This window comes from Felis catus, chromosome A2 (assembly GCF_018350175.1).
Source record: "Felis catus isolate Fca126 chromosome A2, F.catus_Fca126_mat1.0, whole genome shotgun sequence".
NCBI lineage: Eukaryota > Metazoa > Chordata > Mammalia > Carnivora > Felidae > Felis > Felis catus.
Window position 1 is genome coordinate 153,825,841 of NC_058369.1, and position 24,258 is coordinate 153,850,098.

General features: G+C 47.5%; 1 protein-coding gene across 1 annotated transcript in view; it reads right to left on the reverse strand.

Moving 5' to 3' along the window:
- KIAA1549 (KIAA1549 ortholog) overlaps positions 1 to 14,268 on the reverse strand; it is a 150,772-nt gene extending 136,504 nt beyond the window's left edge. The window contains exons 1-2 of the mRNA XM_045052641.1: positions 14,224 to 14,268; positions 11,392 to 12,247 (exon numbers count right to left, since the gene is read on the reverse strand). Of these exons, the coding sequence (XP_044908576.1) occupies positions 11,392 to 12,247; positions 14,224 to 14,268 (901 nt within the window). The remainder of the gene's footprint in view (positions 1 to 11,391; positions 12,248 to 14,223) is intronic.
- Between the last annotated feature and the right edge of the window lie 9,990 nt (positions 14,269 to 24,258).

Here is a 24,258-nt window from a genome sequence, read left to right on the forward strand (position 1 = left end):
TGTTTAAGCCACTCGGTTGGTGGCATTTTGTTACGGCACACTCTAGCGAACTAATAGACTCACCTTCTCAATGAGGCCTCCCTAACCACCCAGATTAAAACTTCAATTCCTCACTCCCAAGCCCTCTCTCTGCTCTCTATTCCTTCCTGTGCTTATCACGTAGTGACACAGCATACAGTCAACCCGATGTTATCCCCAGGACCCGCCCCAGTGGCCAGTCACTCAAGAAAGGGTTGCAGAGTGAATGAGCAAACCACACAGAGGGACACAGGTAAAGTCTGCCCTGATGAAGCCTGCTGTCTAGTGGATGGAGACAGCGAATAAACAGACATATGCAACATGGGGATAAGCACCACGGAGAAAAATAAAGCAGAATCAGGAGCAAGGAATTATGAAGGAGGTTACTGAATTTTTAAAACTTAGTTAGAGAAAGCCTCCCTGACCGCATGAGATCTGAGCAGACCTGAAGGGATGCAGTAAACCATGCAGATAATATCAGAGATAAGAATGTTCTAGGCAGAGGGAACAGTACATACACATTATTGCCATGAACACATAATATTTTTATAATTGGGAAAAAAACCAACAAAGCTACTATAATCCTGAAAATGCATACAAATATTTAAAAGCCCCGTTTCCAGCGGCGCCTGGGTGGCTCAGTCAGCTGAGCGTCCAACTTCGACTCAGGTCATGATCTCACGGTTCGTGAGTTCAAGCCCTGCATCGGGCTGTCTGCTGTCAGCACAGAGCCTGCTTTGGATCCTCCGTACCCCACTCTCTCTGCCCCTCCCCTGCTGGAATTCTCTCCCTCAAAAATGAATAAAATACTTGAAAATAAATAAATGTCTCATTCCAAAGACTACGAAGAAGAATCTGATTTTACGAAGTCCTAAGGCTCTATTCAGCCTCTATTTAGGCCCAAGTCGAAAACTCCAACCCTATACCCCCAGTCCAGTCCCCCATCCCATCCTCCATCAAACAGCTGCCCAGGAGAAAAACATTCAATAATACACAGATGGTGCCGTGAGGTGAGATGAAGGGAGAGGTAAAGGGAGAGGTGAGACAGGTAAAGGGTGAGGTGAGGGGTGACGGGTGAGGGGAGAGGTAAAGGGTGAGGTGGGGTGAGGGGTGATGGGTGAGGGGAGAGGTAAAGGGTGAGGTGAGGGGCGACGGGTGAGGGGAGAGGTAAAGGGTGGGGTCAGGGGAGAGGTAAAGGGTGAGGTGAGGGGCGACGGGTGAGGGGAGAGGTAAAGGGTGAGGTGAGGGGTGACGGGTGAGGGGAGAGGTAAAGGGTGAGGTGAGGGGTGATGGGTGAGGTGAGGGGTGATGGGTGAGGTGAGGGGTGATGGGTGAGGTGAGGGGTGATGGGTGAGGTGAGGGGTGATGGGTGAGGTGAGGGGTGATGGGTGAGGGGTGATGGGTGAGGGGAGGGGTGATGGGTGAGGGGAGAGGTAAAGGGCGAGGTGAGGGGCGACGGGTGAGGGGAAAGGTAAAGGGTGAGGAGAGGGGTGATGGGTGAGGGGAGGGGTGATGGGTGAGGGGAGGGGTGATGGGTGAGGGGAGGGGTGATGGGCGAGGGGAGAGGTAAAGGGTGAGTTGAGGGGCAACGGGTAAGGGGAAAGGTAAAGGGTGAGGAGAGGGGTGATGGGTGAGGTGAGGGGTGACGAGTGAGGGATGAGGTAAAGGGTGACGTGAGGGGCGATGGGTGAAGGGAGAGGTAAAGGGTGAGGTGAGGGGTGATGGGTGAAGGGGGACGGGTGAGGTGGGGTGAGGTGACGGGTGGGGGGGTGAGGGGAGAGGTAAAGGGTGAGGTGAGGGGTGATGGGTGAGGGGAGAGGTAAAGGGTGAGGTGAGGGGTGATGGGTGGGGTGAGGGTGAGGGGAGAGGTAAGGGGTGACGGGTGAGGTGAGGGGTGACGGGTGAGGGGAGAGGTAAAGGGTGAGGTGAGGGGTGATGGGTGAGGTGATGGGTGAGGGGAGAGGTAAAGGGTGAGGTGAGGGGCGACGGATGAGGGGAAAGGTAAAGGGTGAGGTGAGGGGTGACGGGTGAGGGGAGAGGTAAAGGGTGAGGTGAGGGGTGACGGGTGAGGGATGAGGTAAAGGGTGAGGGGAGGGGTGATGGGTGAGGGGAGGGGTGATGGGTGAGGGGAGGGGTGATGGGTGAGGGGAGAGGTAAAGGGTGAGGGGAGGGGTGATGGGTGGGGTGAGGGTGAGGGGAGAGGTAAGGGGTGACGGGTGAGGTGAGGGGTGACGGGTGAGGGGAGAGGTAAAGGTGAGAGGAGAGGTCAAGGGTGAAGCGAAGCAGTCCTGAGGCAGAGAGGCCTGAGATCCTAGCCGGTGCCGTAAGCCAAGTGCAAGGGCTATGAGCCCTCTCCTGGCCACCAGACACTGACACGTCCCCCTGCCCCAATCCAGATCTGGCCGCTGATGGTCTGCAGAAGCCCTTTCACCCCAGCCTGTCACCTCGGCCCACCTGTCCCCACGGTGAACACCTGCTGCGTGCTCCTGCCCTGCCCCCAGACCCCCACCCAACCAGCTAGTCCTCACCCAGTCTCACCTTGGGTTGTTTTTTCTTTTTTTAATAATTGTGGTTTAAAAAAAAAAAAGTATTAACCACCCACTTCTAAGTGTACAATTCGGTAATGTGACATATGTTCACACCGTCGTGCGACCGGTCTCCAGAACACTTTTCATCTCGCGGAGCCCGTGAAACACTAACTCCCCTTTGCCCCCCTCCCCTCAGCCCCTGGCAACCACCGCCCTACTTTCTGTCTCCACGACTCTGACAACTCTGGGCACCTCACGGAAATGGAACCCTACAGTTTCTGTCTTCCTGTGACGGGCGTATCTCCCTAAGGTCCATCCGTGGTGCAGCACGTGTCCGAATTTCCTTCTTTTTTAAGAAGGAATAATTCCATTGTAAGGATAAGCCATATTTTGTTAATCCGTTCACCTCTTGACAGACGCTCGGGTTGCTGCCACCTCCACGTCAGCTTTGACACCTGTTTGCTTCAGCCACCTCCACGTGCTTTTGTAATGGTCGGCAGCCTCCCTCCCTGACCCTTGCTATCAGCACAGAGAAATTAAGGGCCAGGCAAAAGGCTTCCAAATACGCACAGGGCCCGTGGGGAGACACGGAGCAGGACCAGCTCTGTGATGTGCACGTCCAGCCAGACACCGGCTCGGCTCTGAATGTGCTACAGCTCCCTGCCTCAGTTTTCCCAAGCAACTTTAAAATCGGGGCTGTTTTGGGGCGCCTGGGTGGCTCAGTCGGTTAAGCGTCCGACTTCGGCTCAGGTCATGATCTCATGGTTCATGGGCTGGAGCCCCGCATCGGGTTCTGTGCTCACAGCTCAGAGCCTGGAGCCCGCTTCAAATTCTATGTCTCCCTCTCTCTCTCTGCTCCTCCCCTGCTCATGCTCGGTCTCTCTCTCCTTCAAAAATAAATAAAAACATTAAAAAAAATTTTTTAATAAAAAATAAATAAAATAATAAAATAAAATAAAATAAAATAAAATAAAATAAAATAAAATAAAATAAAATAAAATAAAATAAAATAAAATAAAATAAAATAAAATAAAATCGGGGCTGTTTACAAGTTAAAGACTCCTCAGTAATTAGGTAACAACTAAAAATGTCTGAAATGCACCCAACCTCAATGAGAAACAGCCGAGGCCGGAGCTTCTCAGCCCTTACTGTGCGTACAAATCCCTGCGAGATGCTGGTAACAGGTACATTCGGTAGACCTGGGGTGGGGCCAGAGACTTCCTGTCTAACAAGCTCCCAGGGGCTGCTGATGCTGCTTGTCTCTGGACCACACCTGGAGCAGCAAAGGCCTAGCGCCTTCTCACCACCCGTTCACACCTGTCTCCTGGGCTTTGCCCAAGTTCCCCTCAAAGCTGGCTTCAGCAGATGGTTTGTTTTGTGTGTTTGAGGCTTTCCCCGTTTGAAAGCTCCCCAGCGGTATTTACCCAGCGTTTTAACGCAGCCCTTCAGGCTGTCTGGCTCCAAAGTTAATCCTAGCACCCAAAACGATAGGGATGAAGGGTTCCTTCCACAGGCCCACACAGGAGACAGGAGAACAAAGAAAGAAGCAAAGACGGCTTCTAAATGACTCTGCCGATCACCAGGAGGTGGGGGGCTCCTGAGGCCCACCTCGAGCCAAGACATGCCAGGAGACAACCCTGGGACACTGTCGCCAAGGCTCTGGGCCACCCAGGGCTGCTAAAGCAGCAAGCAGAGGGCACTCACCCGGCCTGCTACCAAGACTGGCCTTCCGACTTCCCCAGGCCCCCGCCACTGCCTGGCAATTAGGGCCTTCACCTCTTGCCAGGCTCCTCTACAAACCAGTTGTGTTTTCTCAAGCCCCCGAATCCCACCCCTGCTTGCCATCCTCCCGAAAGATCATCTTGTCCACCTCTCTCCACAAAGCTATCCCCTCCCCAATGTCTGTCTCCAGAGTAGCCCCCCATTTCTCCCTCCCGCCCTCACTGCCCCCTTTCCACCACCTCCTTTAGCCCCACAGAGTGTCGCATTACTCCTATTTCCTAACTGCACAAGAAGCCCCTGCCTTTCCACCCCCCCTTTTACCTTCCCCTAACTTTCCGCCTTATTTCACTCCTTGAACGCACACAGCAACGCCCCCCCCCACCCCAAAGTGGAAGATGGTCCTCTGCAGGCTGCTGGTCTGTCACCACAAAGTGCACCCTGGGGTTGGAAAGCCCTTCGGCGCTGACCCTCAATGTCTACAAATCCTGACTGCCTGAGGGAGGGCACGGAGGCCCCAGGCACTTGAAGGGTTGGAGATGCTCAGTATAGCAGCTATTTACGGACTGGTATGGTAGTATTTCAGTATTTTCACTCCCAGCCAAATGTCCGTAATAAACGAATGGGTTATAAATCAGGGCAGGTCTAGTGAACCGTTTTGTGCTGAAGTTCCCTGGTCAAATGCAATAGGGCTCTTACACACTATGCACATAGATTCAATCCCTAAGGCAGGTGAATCTCAAGGTCTCTGAAAATCTGGATTGGCTCCAGAGCAGTCTGGGCTGACTCAGGCGCCAGTGATCTAACACCACTTACTCCCAGATGGTTGGAACAAGAGGCATTACCTCTTAGCCCTGAGCTTCCCCAACTTCAAGTGTATGTACGAAATCACCTAAGGATCTTGTGAAAATGCAGATTCTGACTCAGAAGGTTTGGGGTGGGACCTGAGATTCTTTCCGCATTTCTTTTTATTTTTTTAAGTTTATTTATTTATTTTGAGAGAGCGAGCATGTGCACGCATGGGAGGGGCAGAGAGAGACAGGGAGTACCAGGAAAACCCAAGCAGCCTCCATCCACTCTGTCAGCACAGAGCCCTATGCGGGGCTCAAACCCATGAACCATGACAGCATGACCTGAGCTGAAATCAAGAATTGGATGCTTAACCAAGTGAGCCACCCAGGCGCCCCAGGATTCTGCATTTCTAACAAGCTACCAGATGGTGACGGTACTGGTCTGTGGACCACACATTCACAGTGAGTAGCAAGGTTAGATTTTCACTAATGAGGAGAAGCGATGCCTAAAGCTCTAAGCCACAGCACTAGCACACCTGAAGCATTGTCACTGAAGACGGATAAAAGGAAGAGACAAAGAAAAAGACCATGAGAGAGCAAAGTATGTGTCCCAGGGGTGGGGATGCAGGTGGTTAGAGGATTTAAAAAAAAAAAATTTTTTAATGTTTTATTTTTATTTGTGAGAAAGAAAGAAAGAGAGAGAGAGCACGTGTGAGGGAGAGGCAGAGAGAGAGATACAGAATCCAAAGCAGGCTCCACGCTCTGAGCTGTCAGCACAGAGCCCAACGTGGGGCTTGAACCCATGAACCACAAGATCATGACCTGAGCCGAAGTCAGACGCTCAACTGACTGAGCCACCCAGGCGCCCCGAGGATTTTTTTGAAAAAGAAGAATGGAATGAACTGCCTTGAGCAAGTCACTGGGCTAGAACGACAGGACAGGGAGAGAGTGACACAAACATTCGCCAACATTCTCAACACCAAACATTCACAGGACTGTCGCTGTCCGTAACAAGCTCATTCCAAGGTATCCAACATGTGGACTTGAAATATAAGAACTAAAAGGGAATTTAGAGACAATCTCAGTGACCTCTTCTTACAATGATGAAGAAACCCAGGACAAGGTAACTTGTCCACGGTCACAAAGCAAGTTATCAGCAGAAAAGAGCACACTCCACACTCGGGTCTGCTAACTCACAGTTCAACGTGCCTTCCAACAAATCATGCTGCTGGAGCACATGGAAGAGAAATCACGTGAGCCGCTGATGGAAGGTGGGTGGTGGCAACTTGGAAACAAATTAGACCAGTTACGGCAGCATCTTCCTATATGAGAAAATCAACCTAATCATAATTGTAATTAGGGTAACTAGCTGTCTCTAGCACCCAGGGCACTGATAGACAACCTGTGACTCCCAGGTCCCCAGCGAATTTTAACAACTCCCTGGCTGGGTTCTGTTTTCAGGATTAAGCGAGGCATTTCCTGACAAAGGTAGCAGCTGTTCCCAAGTGGCCAGGACTGAGAATTTAAAACGAAGTCCTCTATGCCCTTGGACTCCCATCCCAAAGAAAACCAAGCGAACAAGACTGAACAAAAAACAATTTCAACATCACAATTTTCAATCAATCGTTCTAATCATGAAAAGACAATGGCAAGATATTAAGTGTGTACCCCCCAAATGCTATTAGTTTTAAGCTTCTGGGATTACAGTATCTGGATCAGTGGTTCCAAAGTTAAAGCGCCTAAAACTCAGCTATAAACTTGTTAAAAATGAAGATTCCCAGGCACCACCACCGAAGATTCTAATATAGATACGTCCAGGGTGAGCCCAGAAATCTAAATTCTTAACAAGCAGCCCGACATCCCTTAGTGATGTTGATGCGGGAGGGCCAGGGATCACACCTGTGAAACATTTAAAGTCTTTGTTTATAGGATACTAAATTGCTCAAAAAGTACAACAAATGCTCGCCTCAAAATGACTAATAAAATAAGTACATTAAGATAAAAATTTAACAAGTCATGAGAATAAATGCAATGAAAAAAGTTAGAAAAAGAAAATCAGATTTTGCTAATCAAAATAATCACAACTTCCACGTTTCTAAATTATGAAAAATGTAAAAGAAAATGCGTTAGAAAGGGGAAAGTACAACAAATGAGAGGAAGCGGTCATTATCCTTCGTAAAGATGTAAATATATACACCCAACACATAAGTGATAAAAACACAGAAAATTCACAGAATACAAATACAAAATATATAAAAAAAATACCCAACCCAGAATAAAAAAAATTTAAGCAAGGAATTACAAATTTATTTTACAAAAGTTTTAAAAATATGGGAATGCAAGCTGGTGCAGCCACTCTGGAAAACAGTATGAAGGTTCCTCAAAAAACTAAAAACAGAACTACCCTACGACCCAGCAACTGCACTACTAGGTATTTATCCAAGGGATACAGGTGTGCTGTTTCGGAGGGACACATGCACCCCATGTTGATAGCAGCACTATCAACAATAGCCAAAGTATGAAAAGAGCCCAAAAGCCCATCGACGGATGAATGAATAAAGAAGATGTGGTATATATATACAATGGAGTATTGCTCGGCAATCAAAAAGAATGAAATCTTGCCATTTGCAACTACGTGGATGGAACCGGAGGGTATTATGCTAAGTGAAATTAGTCAGAGAAAGACAAAAATCATATGACTTCACTCATACGAGGACTTTAAGATGAACATAAGGGAAGGGAAACAAAAATAACATAAAAACAGGGAGGGGGACAAAACAGAAGAGACTCATAAATATGGAGAACAAACTGAGGGTTGCTGGAGGAGTGGGGGGAGGGGGAGGGGCTAAATGGGTAAGGGGCATTAAGAAATCTACTCCTGAAATCACTGTTGCACTGTATGCTAATTTGGATGTAAATTTTAAAAAATAAAATTTAAAAAAGTTTTAAAAATAATACCCAATGCTGGTGATGATGAAGAGAGGCAACTGCATAAATTTTTAGGATTTCAGTGTTACAGCGTTACAGAAATAGTTGATTCATTCAACAACCACTTACGGAGCACCTTGTAGGTGCACCGAGCACCCTAAACAAAACATGCAAAGATTCAGCCTGGTAGGTCTTAGATTTGAATCACATTCTAACTCCCCTTTTAGAAATGTATGCCAAACACACACACACACACACACACACACACACACACACAAATACAGACAACAAATACAGACAAAGCCTTATCTACATATCTATTCATCATAGCATTATTTATAACAGCCAAAAAAGCTGGAAATATAAAAGAATAATTAAGGAAATTATTAGGATGGAACACCATGTTTTCAAACAATATTTAATGAATAGGAAAATGCTTAGATTAAATAATGAGCGAAAAAAGTAGTAAATGTATTTGTGCAAATATTTCATTTCACTTTTTTAATGTGAACAGCAACAAAAAAACTATTTAGCGTTATCTATGGGTTGTGGGATTATGAGTATCTGTTCTCTGTACCTTCTAGTAATTTCCAAATTCTCAGCAAAATTATCACATTCATAGTAACTATTATTTTAAGGACTTATCCCCGAATAAGATGAGGAAATGGAGCACAATTCTTTCTTTTTATACTGTGGACGTGGGATCGCCTAAAAAATACATTCAAAAGCAAGTCCAAAGTACTACAAGTTGTTTCCATAACAGTGAACAGTCAAGACCAAACTTATAAATGTTTAAACAAACAAAAAAAAGGGCACATTCAAAATGCTGAATGAAACAGAAGTAGGCAAGAAATCAATAAAACACAGGAATTTAAATATAGACTGGAAGGTGGACTCCATTTAACAGAGGTTAATGAGAAGACTGCCGAAGGAGATGGTTTTCAGCCGGCCACGCGAGCGAGACTGCTGCCTAACCCAGGAAATCCCACGCAGGATTAAGACGTGCCACTTTCTGAACAACGCTCTTTAGAAGGAGAACCACCACAGCAGGGTTCAACAAAGCCTCCCCCCATCCCCACTCTGATGGTGAAAAGACAACACTCAGGATGAGGAGTCAGAGGGCCCTAGTGGCAGAGAGGAGACGTGGGCCAAACAAGTGAAACGCAACCTCTTCCCAGGATTCAACCAACACTCGCCATGCCCAGGCCTCCACCGCTGTGGCTTCTCACAGCCTTCAACAAGGGGGTCAGGGGCCACCTTTAAGATAGGTCTTCTCTAAGGATGGCCCACGCCTTCCTGCCCGCCAACAAGTCCGCGCAGGGATCTGCACTCGCTTTGGGTTTCCAACTGGATCCTTGAGGACAGACGCCATGTCCTCCACTTCTAGCGTTAAGATTCTATCACCTGGCCTAGAAGCAGCCATGCAAACCCGAGGAGCCCGGTACACAAATCAGCGAAAGGATGAAGTCTCCACTTCAGTGAAGTCAGCTCCAGCACCGAAATATAATGAACTTCACATCTCCAACTTGAACGTTTGCATTGGGGGTTGATGGGAAACAGGAATGACTCCTAAAGACAAGTTACAGAGGGACAATGCAAACAGCTAGATACTTTAAATTTATCAAAAGAATTACTTCTACTCTCCACCACATCTACAAGTACATCCCGATGGCCACGCTCACACGGGGAAGCTGTGCAGAAGTTAAATGCAGAGAGTGTGGAATCAAACTAACCTAAACTCCTGAAGTCTTAGCTTCCTCATCTGTAAAATGGGCATAATCGTGCCGAACTCAAGACATGATTGGATCATGTCTACAAAATGCAGCATCTGGCACAGAGGACGCACTGCGTAAATGGAAACGATTAGTGTGCCAGGTATCAGATGGGCTTTCTTTGCCGACTAAAGCCAAGGGCACTCTTCATGATTATCTCTTCTCACAGAAAGCCCCAAGTCTCCTCTCCTCTGAATAGGCAGAAGGCACTAATGAGAACTGACGGGCTAGGGCAGGCGAATTGCTTGCACTCTCTGTATACTGCCTTCAAGAGACCTGTTCTGTTGCCCTTGCTCTGGTATGGCTCCCTGAAGCAGGGTTACCCACCACCCCCCCCCCCCAGCTGTGGGAAATCTTTGTGGAGGCCTCAGGTGTCTATAAGCCTAGAGGTCATGGGGCAGTAGGGGGGAAATGGAAAAGTAACGAGTTTGCACTAACTAGCCAGTGACCTTGACCAAGCCAATTCTCTGTATCAGTCTCCTCTGTAGTAAGGGGAGTGGTTCCATTCTATGATCCCTGAAGTCCCTGCCTGTGTTTCTATTGCACCATCCCTTATGTGGCACTGGTTATAATTCCGACAGTGATGTCCAAGGGACACCTTCAAATGTGTTCCATTTCCTTCCAAAGCCATTTGGCAGTCCTTTGGCCCTGCTCCCATGAGAAGGGAGGATTCGGAGGAGATTCCGTGGCCCTGCTTGTGCTCACCGTGCAGAAGCCCTCCACCCAGAGCTGCTCATTCCACCTTTCCTTTTCTGCCCCCAAAGTGGTCGAGGGTGTGTGCCGGGCCAATCACCAGCTTGGAGCGTGTCAGCTCAGAGATGGTTTCCAGACCATCCTGTGTGTGTGCTCAGGGTGGACAAATAAACATTTCAGACAAGCAATATGAATTAAATCATTTCAACAACAAAACCCGCCCACATGCTCCTTTATAAATGACGCCTTTTAATACCATGCTGCCGAAGAGTCAGTAAACTGCATCTATTATAAAACAACCCTTACTCCTTTCATGCCCTGACACTTAAGAATCACAATATTTTCACACTCTATTGTACTGATGCATTTGCAGAAGTAAGAGCAATAGCTATTTCCCTGGAAAGATCCATGGCCAGGGCGCTTTCCAAGAGATTTTCTTTGAATGTTCTTTGTGTCCTGGTGCACTGGGGGACACCGCCAGCCTGCCTGCATCTGGGGGACGCCGGGCTACTCGGACTAAGGCAATGCCGTCTCAAAGCACACACCCCGAATGGGCCCCTTCGCCCCTACAATAAAGTATTCCCAAACATTTGATATACCACACTGATAGAAACATGCACAAATACAATTTCAGTGCCTGCCTTTTGCAGAGAAAATAAAGGCACATTTGGAGAAGCCACAGACCCGCCTCCGGCTTCGTGGATACCAGGAGAGCTTTGCAGACCTTTGGCAAGACTGGCCAGAATCCGTTCGCTTTTTTTCCTTTTATTTTCGCCGTGCCTCTTATTTGCTGGGCCCAAGAAGAATGGAAAAAGCATCTCAAGAAAGGAGGGCTAGGGAGCGGTGGAGAATAAAAGAGGGTGGGCGGGGAAAGCACGATTTTGAAAATAACAGCAATAAAAAAAGGCAGGGTCGCGGCCCGAGCGTCTCGGCGGTGCTTACCTGGGGCGCATGAGGCCGGCCGGGCCAGCAGCAGCAGCCAGAGGCCGGGGAGCAGCAGCCCCGGGCGGCGGCGGAGGCGGCGGGCGCGGCGGGCGGAAGGCCCGCGGCCGCTCGGCCCCGGGACCAGCGCGACCCCGGCGCGGGTCTTCCCCTCCATGGCCGCGCCTCGGCGTCGGCGCCGCGCCCCCGGCAGTCCCGGCCGGCGCCCCGGCCCGGCCTCGCGGCTCGGCGCTCTCGGGCCCGGGAGGGGCGGCCGCTGCGGCTGCGGCTGGGACGGGGCGCCGCGCACCGGCGCGGAGGGAGGCCGGCGAGGCGGGGGCGGGCCGGGGGCCGGAACCGCGGACAGGGGCCGCCAGCAGCACGCCGGCCTCGCCGCTCCGCCCCCTTCGGAGCCTCCGAGCCGCTGCTCGGCAACGCGCGGGCCCGGGCGCGGGGAGGCGAGCACCACCTCCCGGCCGGCCGGGCGCCTGCCTGCGGGGCGGCCGGGCGGCGGGCGCGGGGCTGGGGCGCGCCGGGGCCGCGCCGCGCGGGGCCGGTGCCGGGTCTCCCCCAGGACCCGCCTCCCGGGAGGAGGCGCGGGGGGGTGGGGGGGCGCGGGAGGCCTGGGCCCGGCCGGCGCCGCCCCGCCCCGAACACCGGGGCCCGCGGCCCGGGTGGCCCCGCGCGTTCCGCCCCCGGGGGCGCCGGGAGGGAGAGAGGCAGGCCGGCGAGGAGGGGTCAGGGCCGGAAAACCTGGCAAGCCCGGAGGGCGGCGGGCCTCTCGCTCCTCCTCTGGCGCCTGGCTTCGCTCTGCTCCGTCCAGTGCGGGGCAGCAGGTGTGAGTGGGACGCCGGCGTTCGTAGGACAGCCTTCGGGGCTGCGGAGGGGACAAAGCGGAGGGAAGGTCGGGCTCCCTTCGCAAGAGCCCCACGTGCAGTATTGGAGGTGAGAAGAGCGCACGCACAACTCTCCCCGTCCTTTCTCCCTCTAGAGGTTCTGCCTCCGGTCTGGGTCGTTAAGGAGCCACCGGACGCTCTGGGCCCGGGAGGCTCGCCAACCCCGCGCGTAGTAGGCCTTCGGAAGGCGCCTGCTGAACCGAATTGCCGCGGAGCTGGAGAGAACCGCGCACGTCCAGGCCCTCTTAGGGAAACCAGCCCTCTTAGGCAATGGAGAGATGTCAGGGGATGGACGTCGGGAGAGTCAAGAGTTTGACGATGGAAGGAACGTGAGGAAAGCGAGGAAGGGAGTTCACGTTTGTCGAGTACCTGCTACGTGCCGGGCATCTAACTGAACACACCTGGTGGTGTAAAGGTCTTGGAACGTGGAATTGGCAGTTTGGGTTCGTTGCGTCCTCTTAGGATGCTTGCACTAGGCAGGGGATGAAAGGTGTAAGCTGGGGGCACTATCTAATTGCCCGGGAAACTATGATGGTTAAGTGGAAAATGTGAATCATCTCCATTGACAAAAGGGTCCGGCTTGCTCTCCAGACCGGTTCCCAGCTCCAACCCTGCTGGGCAATGTGCTCCCTGGTGAGATTACTGGAGAATCAGTAATAGCCCTTCCTCTGAATGAGTCTGAGGCACCCTTCTGTAAGTACCTTCCGTGTTAGTTTCAAGGAAGATAATTGAGAATAAAGGTTAAAGACAGCTTTTGTTGACGTTCCTAATTTGTTTTCTACTTTACCATGCCTCCCCATCACAAACAGTCCCATGTTCTCAGCTGATTCCCCACCGGCTCCATACCTTACCATCAGCCCATAATCTCCAGGAGTACCTCTGTGGAAACATTGCCAGGGCACCTAGGTGGCTCAGTCGGTTAAGAATCCCACTTCGGCTCAGGTCATGATCTCACATTTCGTGGGTGAACTCATGTCGGGCTCTGTGCTGACAGGTCAGAGCCTGGAGCCTGCTTTGGATTCTGTGTCTCCCTCTCTCTCTGCCCCTCCCCTGCTTGCTCTCTCTCTCTCTCTCTCTCTCTCTCTCTCTCTTTCAAAAATAAACATTTTTAAAGAAGAAGAAGGATGGGGCGCCTGGGTGGCTCAGTTGGTTAAGTGTCCGACTTCAGCTCAGGTCACGATCTCGCGGTCCGTGAGTTCGAGCCCCGCGTCGGGCTGTGGGCTGATGGCTCAGAGCCTGGAGCCTGCTTCGGATTCTGTGTCTCCCTCTCTCTCTGCCCCTCCCCTGTTCATGCTCTGTCTCTGTCTCAAAAATAAATAAACTTAAAAAAATAATAAAAAAAAATAAGAAGAAGGAGAAGAAACATTGCCTGTTCAGGCGAGTCTGGCGCCTGGATACGATGTCTCTAGATCTGTGACCTCTTATTCATTCCTGTCTTCATCCATTGAACTCATTGTATAAAGTGTCATTTGACTACAAACCAATGACTTGAGAGGATTTTTTTTTTTTAGAGAGAGAATCTTTTTTTAAATATATCATTTAATGTTTATGTATTTATTTTGAGAGAGAGAGAACAAGTCAGGAAGAGGGACAGAAGAAGAGGGGGAGAATCCGAAGCAGGTTCCACGCTGTCAGTGCAGAGCCCAATGCAGGGCTCGATCCCACAACTCTGGGATCCTGACCTGAGCCGAAATCAAGAGTCAGACACTTCACCAACTGAGCCAACTAGGTGCCCCCTGAGATGATGAAATTGTCTTGTCCCATCGTATTATCTTCTGTTATGAATGTATGCTTTGCCTCTGGAACCAAATTAATATGAAGTTCGAAGATGGTGTCATCCTGCTTAAGAATTCCCAGAGCACCAGTAAACCCCCGCTTTACTTGAGCCAGAATATCCACCTGTCCAGCGAAGAGTTCAACCTTTCGGACTTGGCCCCAACCTCCAGTCAGCTCCCACCTGCACTAGAACCAGGGTGTCAGGGAAAGTAGGCTCCCTGTCCATTCTCAGCCAATTCAAAGAAAATAAAATATTTGCCCAGCCATTAGAAAGGGATTGACATCAGTGGGAAATAAAAACTGCAAATCTGAGATAACAGAAATGGCTCAATGTCACCAAGTCCCTATAGAAAGTCTCCTAGTTTCCACGCTCTGAAGGCATAATACTGAATGTTACCCTGTTAGGACTTAGAGCATTCTGCCTGAGTGTCTAAGAAAATATCTCCTGGGCTCTAACCATCCAGCTAGCAGATTGTGCGACTTGGAAGTCCAAAACAGACTGGTACACAGTAGAAGCACATACATGCCCCTACATGTGTAAACACACACAGCCATACACACTTGTGTCTGAGAAGAGAAGACCTTAAGGCCTTAGGGCATTCATACCAAATTATGCAAAAAATAAATCCAGCAAACACTTCTGGGCACCTACTATGAACTACTAGTGCTGTAGGGAGATATAAAAGATAAAAACAGGAGCGCCTGGGTGGCTCAGTGGGTTACGTGAGTTCAGCTCAGGTCATGACCTCATGGTTCATGAGTTCAACCCACACGTCAGGCTCTGTGCTGATGGCTCAGAGCCTGGAGTCAGCTTCAGGTTCTGTGTATTCCTGCCTCTCTCTCTGCCCCTTACCCGCTTGTGTGCTTGCTCTCTCTCTCTCTCTCTCTCTCTCTCAAAAATAAATATTTTTTTAAAAATAAATGATAAAAATAGTGATTTTAGAGATTGTCTCCTACAATTCTCATTGTATAGATAAAGAAACAAACCAGGGAGATGAGTTTACTGACCTAGGGCTGAGCCCAAACTGGAATTCTCATCTCCTGTTTTCCAGTAAAATATAATCTCGAGGGGAGGAGGGAAAATTAGCCTGGGTTCTCAAAAGGTTTGCTGTCTGGTTTGGGGAGGGTGAGAGTTAGGATCAGTACCACCCTTAGACCTAAGCACAATGGGCCTCAGTTTTCAGAAAGCCCACTCTGGACCTCCTCCAACTGCACCTCTCCCCCATAGGACAAGAAGTCAGAGAAGCCAAAGGAATACCCAACAAGGAGCCCACTTTCCCCCATGCTTGGGTACCTAGGACCCCAGAATTCCCTTCCTACTTGGCGCCATGCTCACTTCCAAGGCCCGTATGGCCTCTTATTCTCAAAGGGTGGGCCAAGGTATGTCTAGTCCCAAGGAGCAGCCAGGGGTAGGGTAGGGTTCAGGCAGCAGGTAGGGTGAGATGAACATGTGAAACCTAAGGGAATGAAGCCAAGAACCAGGAATGGGAAGAGAGGGTGGAACAGTTCCATATTTGTATGGGAACTTGGCTGCCATATTCCTGCTCAGGATCTCCAGGAGTCTGGGAATTCTCCCTTTGAATCTAGCCTACAAGGTCATCATGAAGGTGTGTTCGTCAAGGGAGGAGGATAGTAATATTTAATAGGTTGCTTGCTTGGCATATAACTTACTGGTATTTCAATGAATGCTATGTAAGCCTCCAGTTGTATTTTGAAACTGTGCCCCTTAATTCTTAGGAGTAGGATAGAAATGAGGACAGACTGACTAGGCGAAATGTTGGAAATGACTGGAAGGCAGTAGGGGATAGCACTGAAAGTCCTGGACTGGGAATCAGAACAGCTGAGTTCTAAGCTCTGCTCTGTCACATAAAAGTTTCTTATCTCAGGGAAAAGCTACTCTCAAACCTCAACCTTTCTTATATGATGCCTGGCTTGATTATGCCTACCTTGCCTAATAATATATAAGTGTATCAAACCATCACATTGTATCCCTTAAACTTGTACAAGTTATGTGTCAACGATACCCCCAAAATCTGGAAGGAAATGGGAATAAGAACCATTGAGTTACAGGTTTGAACCAATCTCTCTGCTAAAAATGAGAAGACAGGAATAGAGAAGAGAGAAAGGAGCTGGGGTAGAGCAAGGACGCAAATATCTGGCTAAAGGGTCTGGACATAATTTTGTAGGCCATGGGGTATCGTTAATAATTTTCGTGAGATATTATTAGAACTAGGCACAAGAAGGATCACTCTATTAACAATATATAAGATGATTTGGAGAGAGGAGAGAGTGGAGAGACCAATTAGGACAAGGTCTTAACTGTGCATGCCTGAAGTTTCAGGATCATAACATTTTTCACCATCAAATGGACAGAACTTTTAAAAAATTGATTATATCCATTTGTGCCATAGCGTGGGGGAAATAGGCATTCTCAAATTCTACTGGTGGGGGTATAAATTGGTAGAGCCATTTTGGAGGACAATTTGGCCTTATCTATCAAAATTTAAAATCAGCTCACCATCTGGTGTAGAAAATTCTATGTACAATACACTTTTGCTTATCCCTCTTTTTTTCTTTTTCTTTCTTTCTTTCTTTCTTTCTTTCTTTCTTTCTTTCTTTCTTTCCTTCTTTCTCCCTTCCTTCCTTCCTTTCTTTCTTTCTTTCTTATCTTCTTTCTTTCTTTCTTTCTTTTTTATTTTTTTTAAATTTTTTTTTAACGCTTATTTATTTTTGAGACAGAGAGAGACAGAGCATGAACGGGGGAGGGGCAGAGAGAGAGGGAGACACAGAATCAGAAGCAGGCTCCAGGCTCTGAGCCATCAGCCCAGAGCCCGACACGGGGCTCGAACTCACGGACCGTGAGATCGTGACCTGAGCCGAAGTCGGACACTTAACCGACTGAGCCACCCAGGCGCCCCTCTTTCTTTCTTTCTTTTTCCTTTTATTTTCCTTCAGTTTTTGATGTTGTTGTTATCGTTTTTTAGTTAGGCTTAATTCAGATAGGTAAATTCAGTAATTTAATCAGGTAAAATTCACCTTTTTTAAAGTTTACACTTTAATTAGTTTTGGAAAATTTGTGAACTCCTATAGCCACCACCATGTTCAAGACATAGAACATTTCTGTTACCCTAAAATTTTCCCTTATGCCTGCTTGCAGTTTACCCCGACTCTATCCCAATCCCTGAAAACCATTGATCTAATTTCTGCTTCTAGAGCTTTGCCTTTCCCAGAATTTCATATACAAGAAATGATACAGTAGATTTGGTGTCTGGTTTCTTTTACTTATCATAAGGTCTCTGAGATTCATCTACCTTGTTACATGTATTGGTTCCTTTCTATTGCTAATGAGTATTCCATAATGGATGTACCACAATTTGTTTATCCATTCACCATTTGATGGACATTTTGGTTGTTTTCAGTTTATCGTTTTGGGGGGTTGTTTTGCTTGGAGTGTTGTTTTTTTTTGGTTTGTTTTTGTTTTTAAACTGTTTTCTTAATGTTTATTTATTTTTGAGAGAGAGAGAGAGAGCGCGTGAGCAGGGGAGGGGCAGAGAGAGAGGGAGACACAGAATCGGAAGCAGGCTCCAGGCTCTGACATGGGGCACAGAGCCTGACATGGGGCTTGAACTCATGAGCTGCGAGATCATGACTGGAGCCCACGTCGGTTGCTTAACCAACTGAGCCACCCAGCAGCCCCTGCTTTTTTGTTTTTTGTTTGTTTTTGGGTGCTTGTTTGTTTGTTTGTTTGTTTGTTTTTGGCTAGTATGAATTCAGCTGCTATCAGTGTTTATTTCCAGGTCTTCATGTGAACATATGTTTTCCTATGTCTTGGGCACATATCTAGGAATTGAACTCCTAGGTTATGTAATAATTGTATATTTAACTTTAGAAGAAACTGCCCAATTGTCTTCCAGAGTGGGTATAGTTTACATTCTCACCAGCAATGTATGAGAGTTTCAGTCGTTGCAGATCCTTGTCAGCACTTGCTTTGGTCAGTCCGTTTAACGTGGTAGGGTATGGAGTGATATCTCCTTGTGGTCGTAATTTGCATTTTCCTAATGACTAACAACCCTAAGCACCTTTTCATGTGCTTATTTGCCATTGATATTTCTTTTTTGGTGAAGAAACTCTTCAAATCTGTCACTCATGTTTTTAAAAAAAATTTTAATGTTTATTAATTTATTTTAAGAGGGGAGGGAAGGGCAGACTCGGTCCCATGAACCAAGAGATCATGACATGAGCTGAAATCAAAAGTCAGATGCTCAGCCAACTGAGCCATCCAGGTGCCCCAAATCTTTTACTCATATTATAATTGGAACATTTGTCTTATTACCAAGTTGTAAGTACCGTTATAAATCCTGCATACAAATCCTTTTGTGGATTAGTATTTTGAAAATATTTCCTCCTAGTCCATAACCTGTCTTTTAATTCTCTTAACAGTATCTGTCAAAAAGCAGGAGTTTTTAAATTTGATGAAGTCCAATTTTTATTTACTCCTTTTTTTGTGTCCTATGTAAGAAATCTTCACGTTAGGGGTGCCTGGGTGGCTCATTCGGTTAAGCACCTGACTCTTGGTTTGGGCTCAGGCCATGATCTCACAGTTTCATGGTTCAAACCCCACATCGGGCTCTGTGCTGACAGTGTGGAGCCTGCTTGGGATTCTCTCTGTCTCTCTGTCTCTCTGCCCCTCCCCTGCTCTCTCTCTCTCAAAATTAAAAGAAAAAAACTTTGTGGGTTTGAATGGCAATTAGAAAACAGATGAGACATATTCTGGATGCTAAATCCACTGATGAAATATGAAGAAAGAAAAGAATAAAAGACGGACGATTCAGAGACTCTAAGGCTACATACGTAAGGAGAGATGAAGGGAAGCCAATTGGACAGGCTGGATTAGGGGGAAAGATCATGGGGGGCTGAGCGGTTGGCTGTGGAGGCCGGCCAGCACCCAGGGAGCAACGTTAACACAAGCAGTGGGCAGTGAGGGTGAGCTGAGGCTTGGGAGATAAGGCAGGTAGGGCTCAAAATACAGATACGGAAATCACTTGCACAGAGCTGTTAGCTACAGATGTGCGAGTGAATGGCTGTGTCTGGGAAGACAGGCGAGCAGAAGAGAAGAGGGCCGAGGACAGGCCCCCGAGAGAGAGCTTCATTATGGAAAAGCTGAAAAGGAATGAAAATGTCAGAGAAAGACTCTGAGGGAAAGGCCTGGAGGGAAGTTCCAGAAGGGAATGGTCCGTGTCAGAAACAACAAGGACTGAGAAAAATCTCTTTGGACCTGATGATGTGGTCATGAAAAAGAGACTTGCCATTGAAATGGTGGGGGAGAGGGGCAAACAACTAGGGTAAAAGAATGAGCTGCTTGGGAAATAATGGCGGCCACAGAGAAGGGTACACAGCAGAGCTGAGACCTATTTTAGGACAGATAAGACTGAGCATCCCTGGAGACAGGAGGGAAGGTGTCTGAAGACAGTGAGGGAATAAAGAAGTGCAAGGGAGGGATCACCGAGTACAGTCTCAGAGCTTAGAGGAGATGGAACCAAGAGGAACACACACTTCTTTTGAAAAGGCAGATCCAGTGCCCAATGTATCAGCAGAAGGGCTTAATGAAATCATATTACAGTAAGGAGGGAATGCATGCTCCTCTCTCAATAAATGTAGAAAAACATACAGCATGTTTGGGTTATAACGTTAAATGGGGGAATAAAACCTAAATACAAAATGGTTTATGGGCTAATATAAAACAATATATATGACTGGAAAGGAATTGCGCAATACTTAAGATTGCTGTAGTAAGATGAGGGATTATGAGCATTTTATCCTTCGATGTTGTTGTTCCATTTGTCTTGTGGATAAAACTGTTTGGAATGTCTTCCTCCAAGAGAAGATGATCACGGGCCAAGATGGAGGCTTTACGTGGTCTCTAAAGTGTTTCTCTCTCTTCAACACCACAAGTCTCAATTTTGGGTGACAGAATTTGAACTTTAAATGTGAAAATCCAGGGGCACCTGGGTGGCTCAGTCGGTTGAGCATCCGACATTCGCTCAGGTCATGATCTTACAGCTCGTGGGTTCGAGCCCCACGTCAGGCTCTGTGCTGACAGCTCAGAGCCCGGAGCCTGCTTCGGATTCTGTGTCTCCCTCTCCCTCTGCCCCTCCTCTTGTTGTGCTCTCTCTCTCTCTCTCTCTCTCAAAAATGAATAAATATCTTTTAAAAAGTTTTTTAATAAATAAGTAAATAAATGTGAAAATCCAAAAAAAGGAAAAGATCAGCATGAGCTACAGTAGGTAGGAAAGGGGTCACAGATGGCAGGGGGCTTAAGTTGGGTCTTGAGCGATGGGAACAATGGATAACATTTGTTTAAAAAAAAAAAAAAAAGATAGGCCACCTGGGTGGCTCAGTCAGTTAAGCATCCAACTTTTGGTTTTGGCTCAGGTCATGATCTCAGGGTTCATGGGATTGAGCCCTAAGATGGGCTCCACATTGACAGCATGGAGCCTGCTTAGGATTCTCTCTCTTCCTCTCTCTCTGCCCTCTCCCCACTCCCATGTGTTCTCTCTCTCAAAATAAATAAATCAATTTTAAAAAGGGAGAGAGCAGGAGAGAGGGGACTACAGAGGGGAGAAAAGTAGAAAGGCAAGGCAAGACAGTAGAAATTAACAGAATGTGGGCAGGGGCCACTTGCCTATCTGGAAGAAAAGCTATTTAGAAGGAATTTGGGGACAAAAGAGCAAATAGGTAGGATCTGATGAGCTTGTAGCAGGCAAAGAGTTTAGACCTGCCATGATCTAAACTAAAGATAGGTTTCCCCCGCTATTCAAAAGTAGGGCGCTCCTATGAAACCTTTCTTAAATAGAAATAGCACAAAGTGGAGAGTATATCCCACTTTCTGAAAGTTGGAAAGACATACATTAGTACAATAACAACTATTTTCATAAAAGTGAAAATGTTCTTTGGATTTCTTTCATTAGCAAAAACAGGTACTAATATTTTTACAAAAGCGAAGTGGCCTAATGTGAACTTTCAGAAAGTGTAGGATACTTGTCATTACAAGGACTTCCTGCCTATCAAAAGGGAAGGAAGCCTTTGGAGGGAGTGACATTGTCAAAGCACCCATGACCATAAGTATAATGTTTAAAACCAGGATCCTTGTCCTGGATGGAATGGGCTGGAAATGTCTGTCCCTCTTGCACAGTTTAGTAGCCATCATGGCAAGTGAGAATGTTCTTGAAACACAATCCTGACCTTGCCTCTCTGTCTGTTGCAGTTTCCCCTAAAATCCTTCCCCCCCAACACACAAGCTGCCACTGACCAACTGGCTAAGTCCTCTGCCCACACTCTCCATGGTCATTTCCCACTATAGCCCCACACCCAGCAGCTCCCTGAGGCATGCCAAAAATCCGCATTAGAATCACGGCAACAGTTGGTGAAAGCTGTTTTTAGAATCACCCTCATTCTCTGGCATTCTATAACTCCAACTCACATATGACTGTGTTCTCAAACTCAGGGGCTCTGGCTCAAATTCAGAATGAGAAAAAATGATAGTCGTCTAGCTCAGTCTCTTATTCTTCCGTCTTGTCGTGAGTTCGACCAATTACATGAGTAAATAAACCAAACCCATACTAACTATGTATCTGTCCTGATGACCCTGATTCTCTAGAAAACCCCTTCTTCCCTCAAAGCCCTCAATGGACACCCTTGCTAGGAGAGATCTCTGCTCTTGAGCTTCTTGGAATTGTGGGCGGAGCATCGCTTCTCCAGAAAGCCTTCCTTGATCTGCCAGAGCTGGCTTTGTTGCCCTTCCTCTGGGCTGCCATAAGTCCCCGTGATGCCCCTGTCACTGCACTGACCACACAGGATAAGACTCCATGTGTCTCTGAGTCCTTCAAGGGCAGAGACCTTCTCATTCACAACTATTTATTCCCTAGTATCTAGTGCGGTGCATGGCAGGTTTTAGGGCTCAGCTCGTGCTTGTTGAATGAATAAGTAGAAGTACAAGAACTAAGTTCCAAGCCAGCCTCTTCCCTCACCTCATGCCTCCCTGCACTCCAATGAACAATTCACCTCATTAATCAATTAGGTTAACTCAGCAAACTACCGGAAGGGGAGCATGAGTGTCCCCAGTTCTTTGGTGCCCGGGCCAGAAGGGATACACTGACAGAGAACTTCTCAGACCTCAAAGGATGTCCAGAAATGCCAGATTCCTCTACTCTACACTATGAAACACCAATGGAGACTGCATGAAAAATATAAAAGGTCACTTCAGATACGACATTACCTTGGTCTTACACAGAAGTCAGTAGGCTATGGTCATTGGCTGCAGCAAACATTTATTAAATTTAGTGAACCAAGACTCTTCACAGAAATAGAGGAAAAACACAATCTCTGCCCTTTAGGAAATGACAATCTCCAAACAATAAAATATGCTCACAAAATTTGAATTTTATAGGCTCTGGATGAAGAGCATCGGATTGTGAGAAGCTGGGTAAAATTATCTGCCCACGAACAACTGTGTGTGGAACTCATCTGCCCTTTAAAAAGTCAAGTTAAGAAATTTCTAGACCAGCACTGTCTACAAGATGGAAAGTTTCTGGGACATTGGAAGTGTTCCATAAATCTGTGCCATCCAGTGAAGAAGCCACTAGCCACAAATGGCTCTTGAGCCCTTTAAGTGTGGCTAGTGTAACCAAGGAGCTCAATTTTTAATGTTTAAAAAAAAATTTTTTTAATGGCTTCATGGATTCAACACACTATTTTTTTTTAACGTTTATTTGTTTTTGAGAGAGACAGAGACAGACAGAGCATGAGCAGGGGAGGGGCAGAGAGAGAGGGAGACAGAGAATCCCAAGCAGGTTCCACGCTATCAGCAGAGAGCCTGATGCAGGGCTCGAACTCACAAACTGTGAGATGGTGACCTGAGCTGAAACCAAGGGTCAGATGCTTAACCAACCGAGCCACCCAGGCGCCCCACAGACACAACTTTCTACACCAGAGTTTTCTCATTTGTAAAATGGGAATAATCATAACTACCTCATACCACCCCCCATAGCACCCTCTAATCTTCTGAGCATCAACTTGAACTTCGGGGTTTGGTTGTGATGGGCTTGTCTGCCTGAGATTCAGACCAGAATCGAATGCAGCCACCATCTCCTGTGACCATAGATGTCTGAGGGACTCCCATGTACAGCACAGATTTGCCACCAGGTGAGCAAAAAATAAGACATCTGCCGATAAAACAGCTATAGTGAAGACAAACACTTCATAAATATAGATACAAAACTTTGAAAACTCCCCTTCACGCTTCAAACAAAGTCCATTGCTCAGCACGCCCTGCAAAGGTTCTCAGACTCCTGCACGAGAAGCCCAGCCTGGGAGGACGGTCCTCTGGTGGCCCCAGCACCTGCTCCTCTCCCACAGCCCCTTGTCCTTCACCCACCATTGATTCGAAGCACTCCTCCTCATGCCAGTCCTCCCTGACTTCTCCATTCCCATCTAAGAAGTCATGTCCCTTAGCCTCTTATTCCTGAGCACCTACTACTCGCAACTGCATACTTCATTCTGCATTTGGTTTCATGTCTATTTTGCCACTAAACCGTAATCTCCCTGAGGACAGACACTATTACTTCTTGTTAAGAGAGGAGTTTTTACACGATGGCTGATTGCTCAGACTCGGGCCAGGACTCTGTATTTATGTTACATCTCCACTACTTGTTAGCTGTGACACATTAGCCCTTTTGTGCCTCGGTGTCCTCATCTAGAGAATGGAACAATAATAATAATAACTCCCTCACGAAGCTGTATGAAGATTAAATGAATTGGTATACATAAAATTCTTAGAAAAGAGCGTAGCACATTGGCAAGCTTTACGTCAGTGTTAGTGTTAGTTAGCAGTACCCATGGCCACTATTTGGTCAATACCCGGTACAGGGTCCAGCACAAAATAGGGTCTCAGTAAATGAATGAATGAATGAATGAATTTCCATCAGACTACTATAGTGATGTTTTTACATTTTTTTAATATTTATTTTTGAGAGAGAGAGAGAGAGAAGAGAGAGAGCAGGGGAGGGGCAAAGAGAGAGGGAGACACAAAATCCAAAGCAGGCTCCAGGCTCCAAGCTGTCAGCACAGAGCCTGACACGGGGCTCAGGGCTCGAACTCACCAACTGTGAGATCGTGACCTGAGCCGAAGTCAGACACTTAACCGCCGAGCCACCCAGGC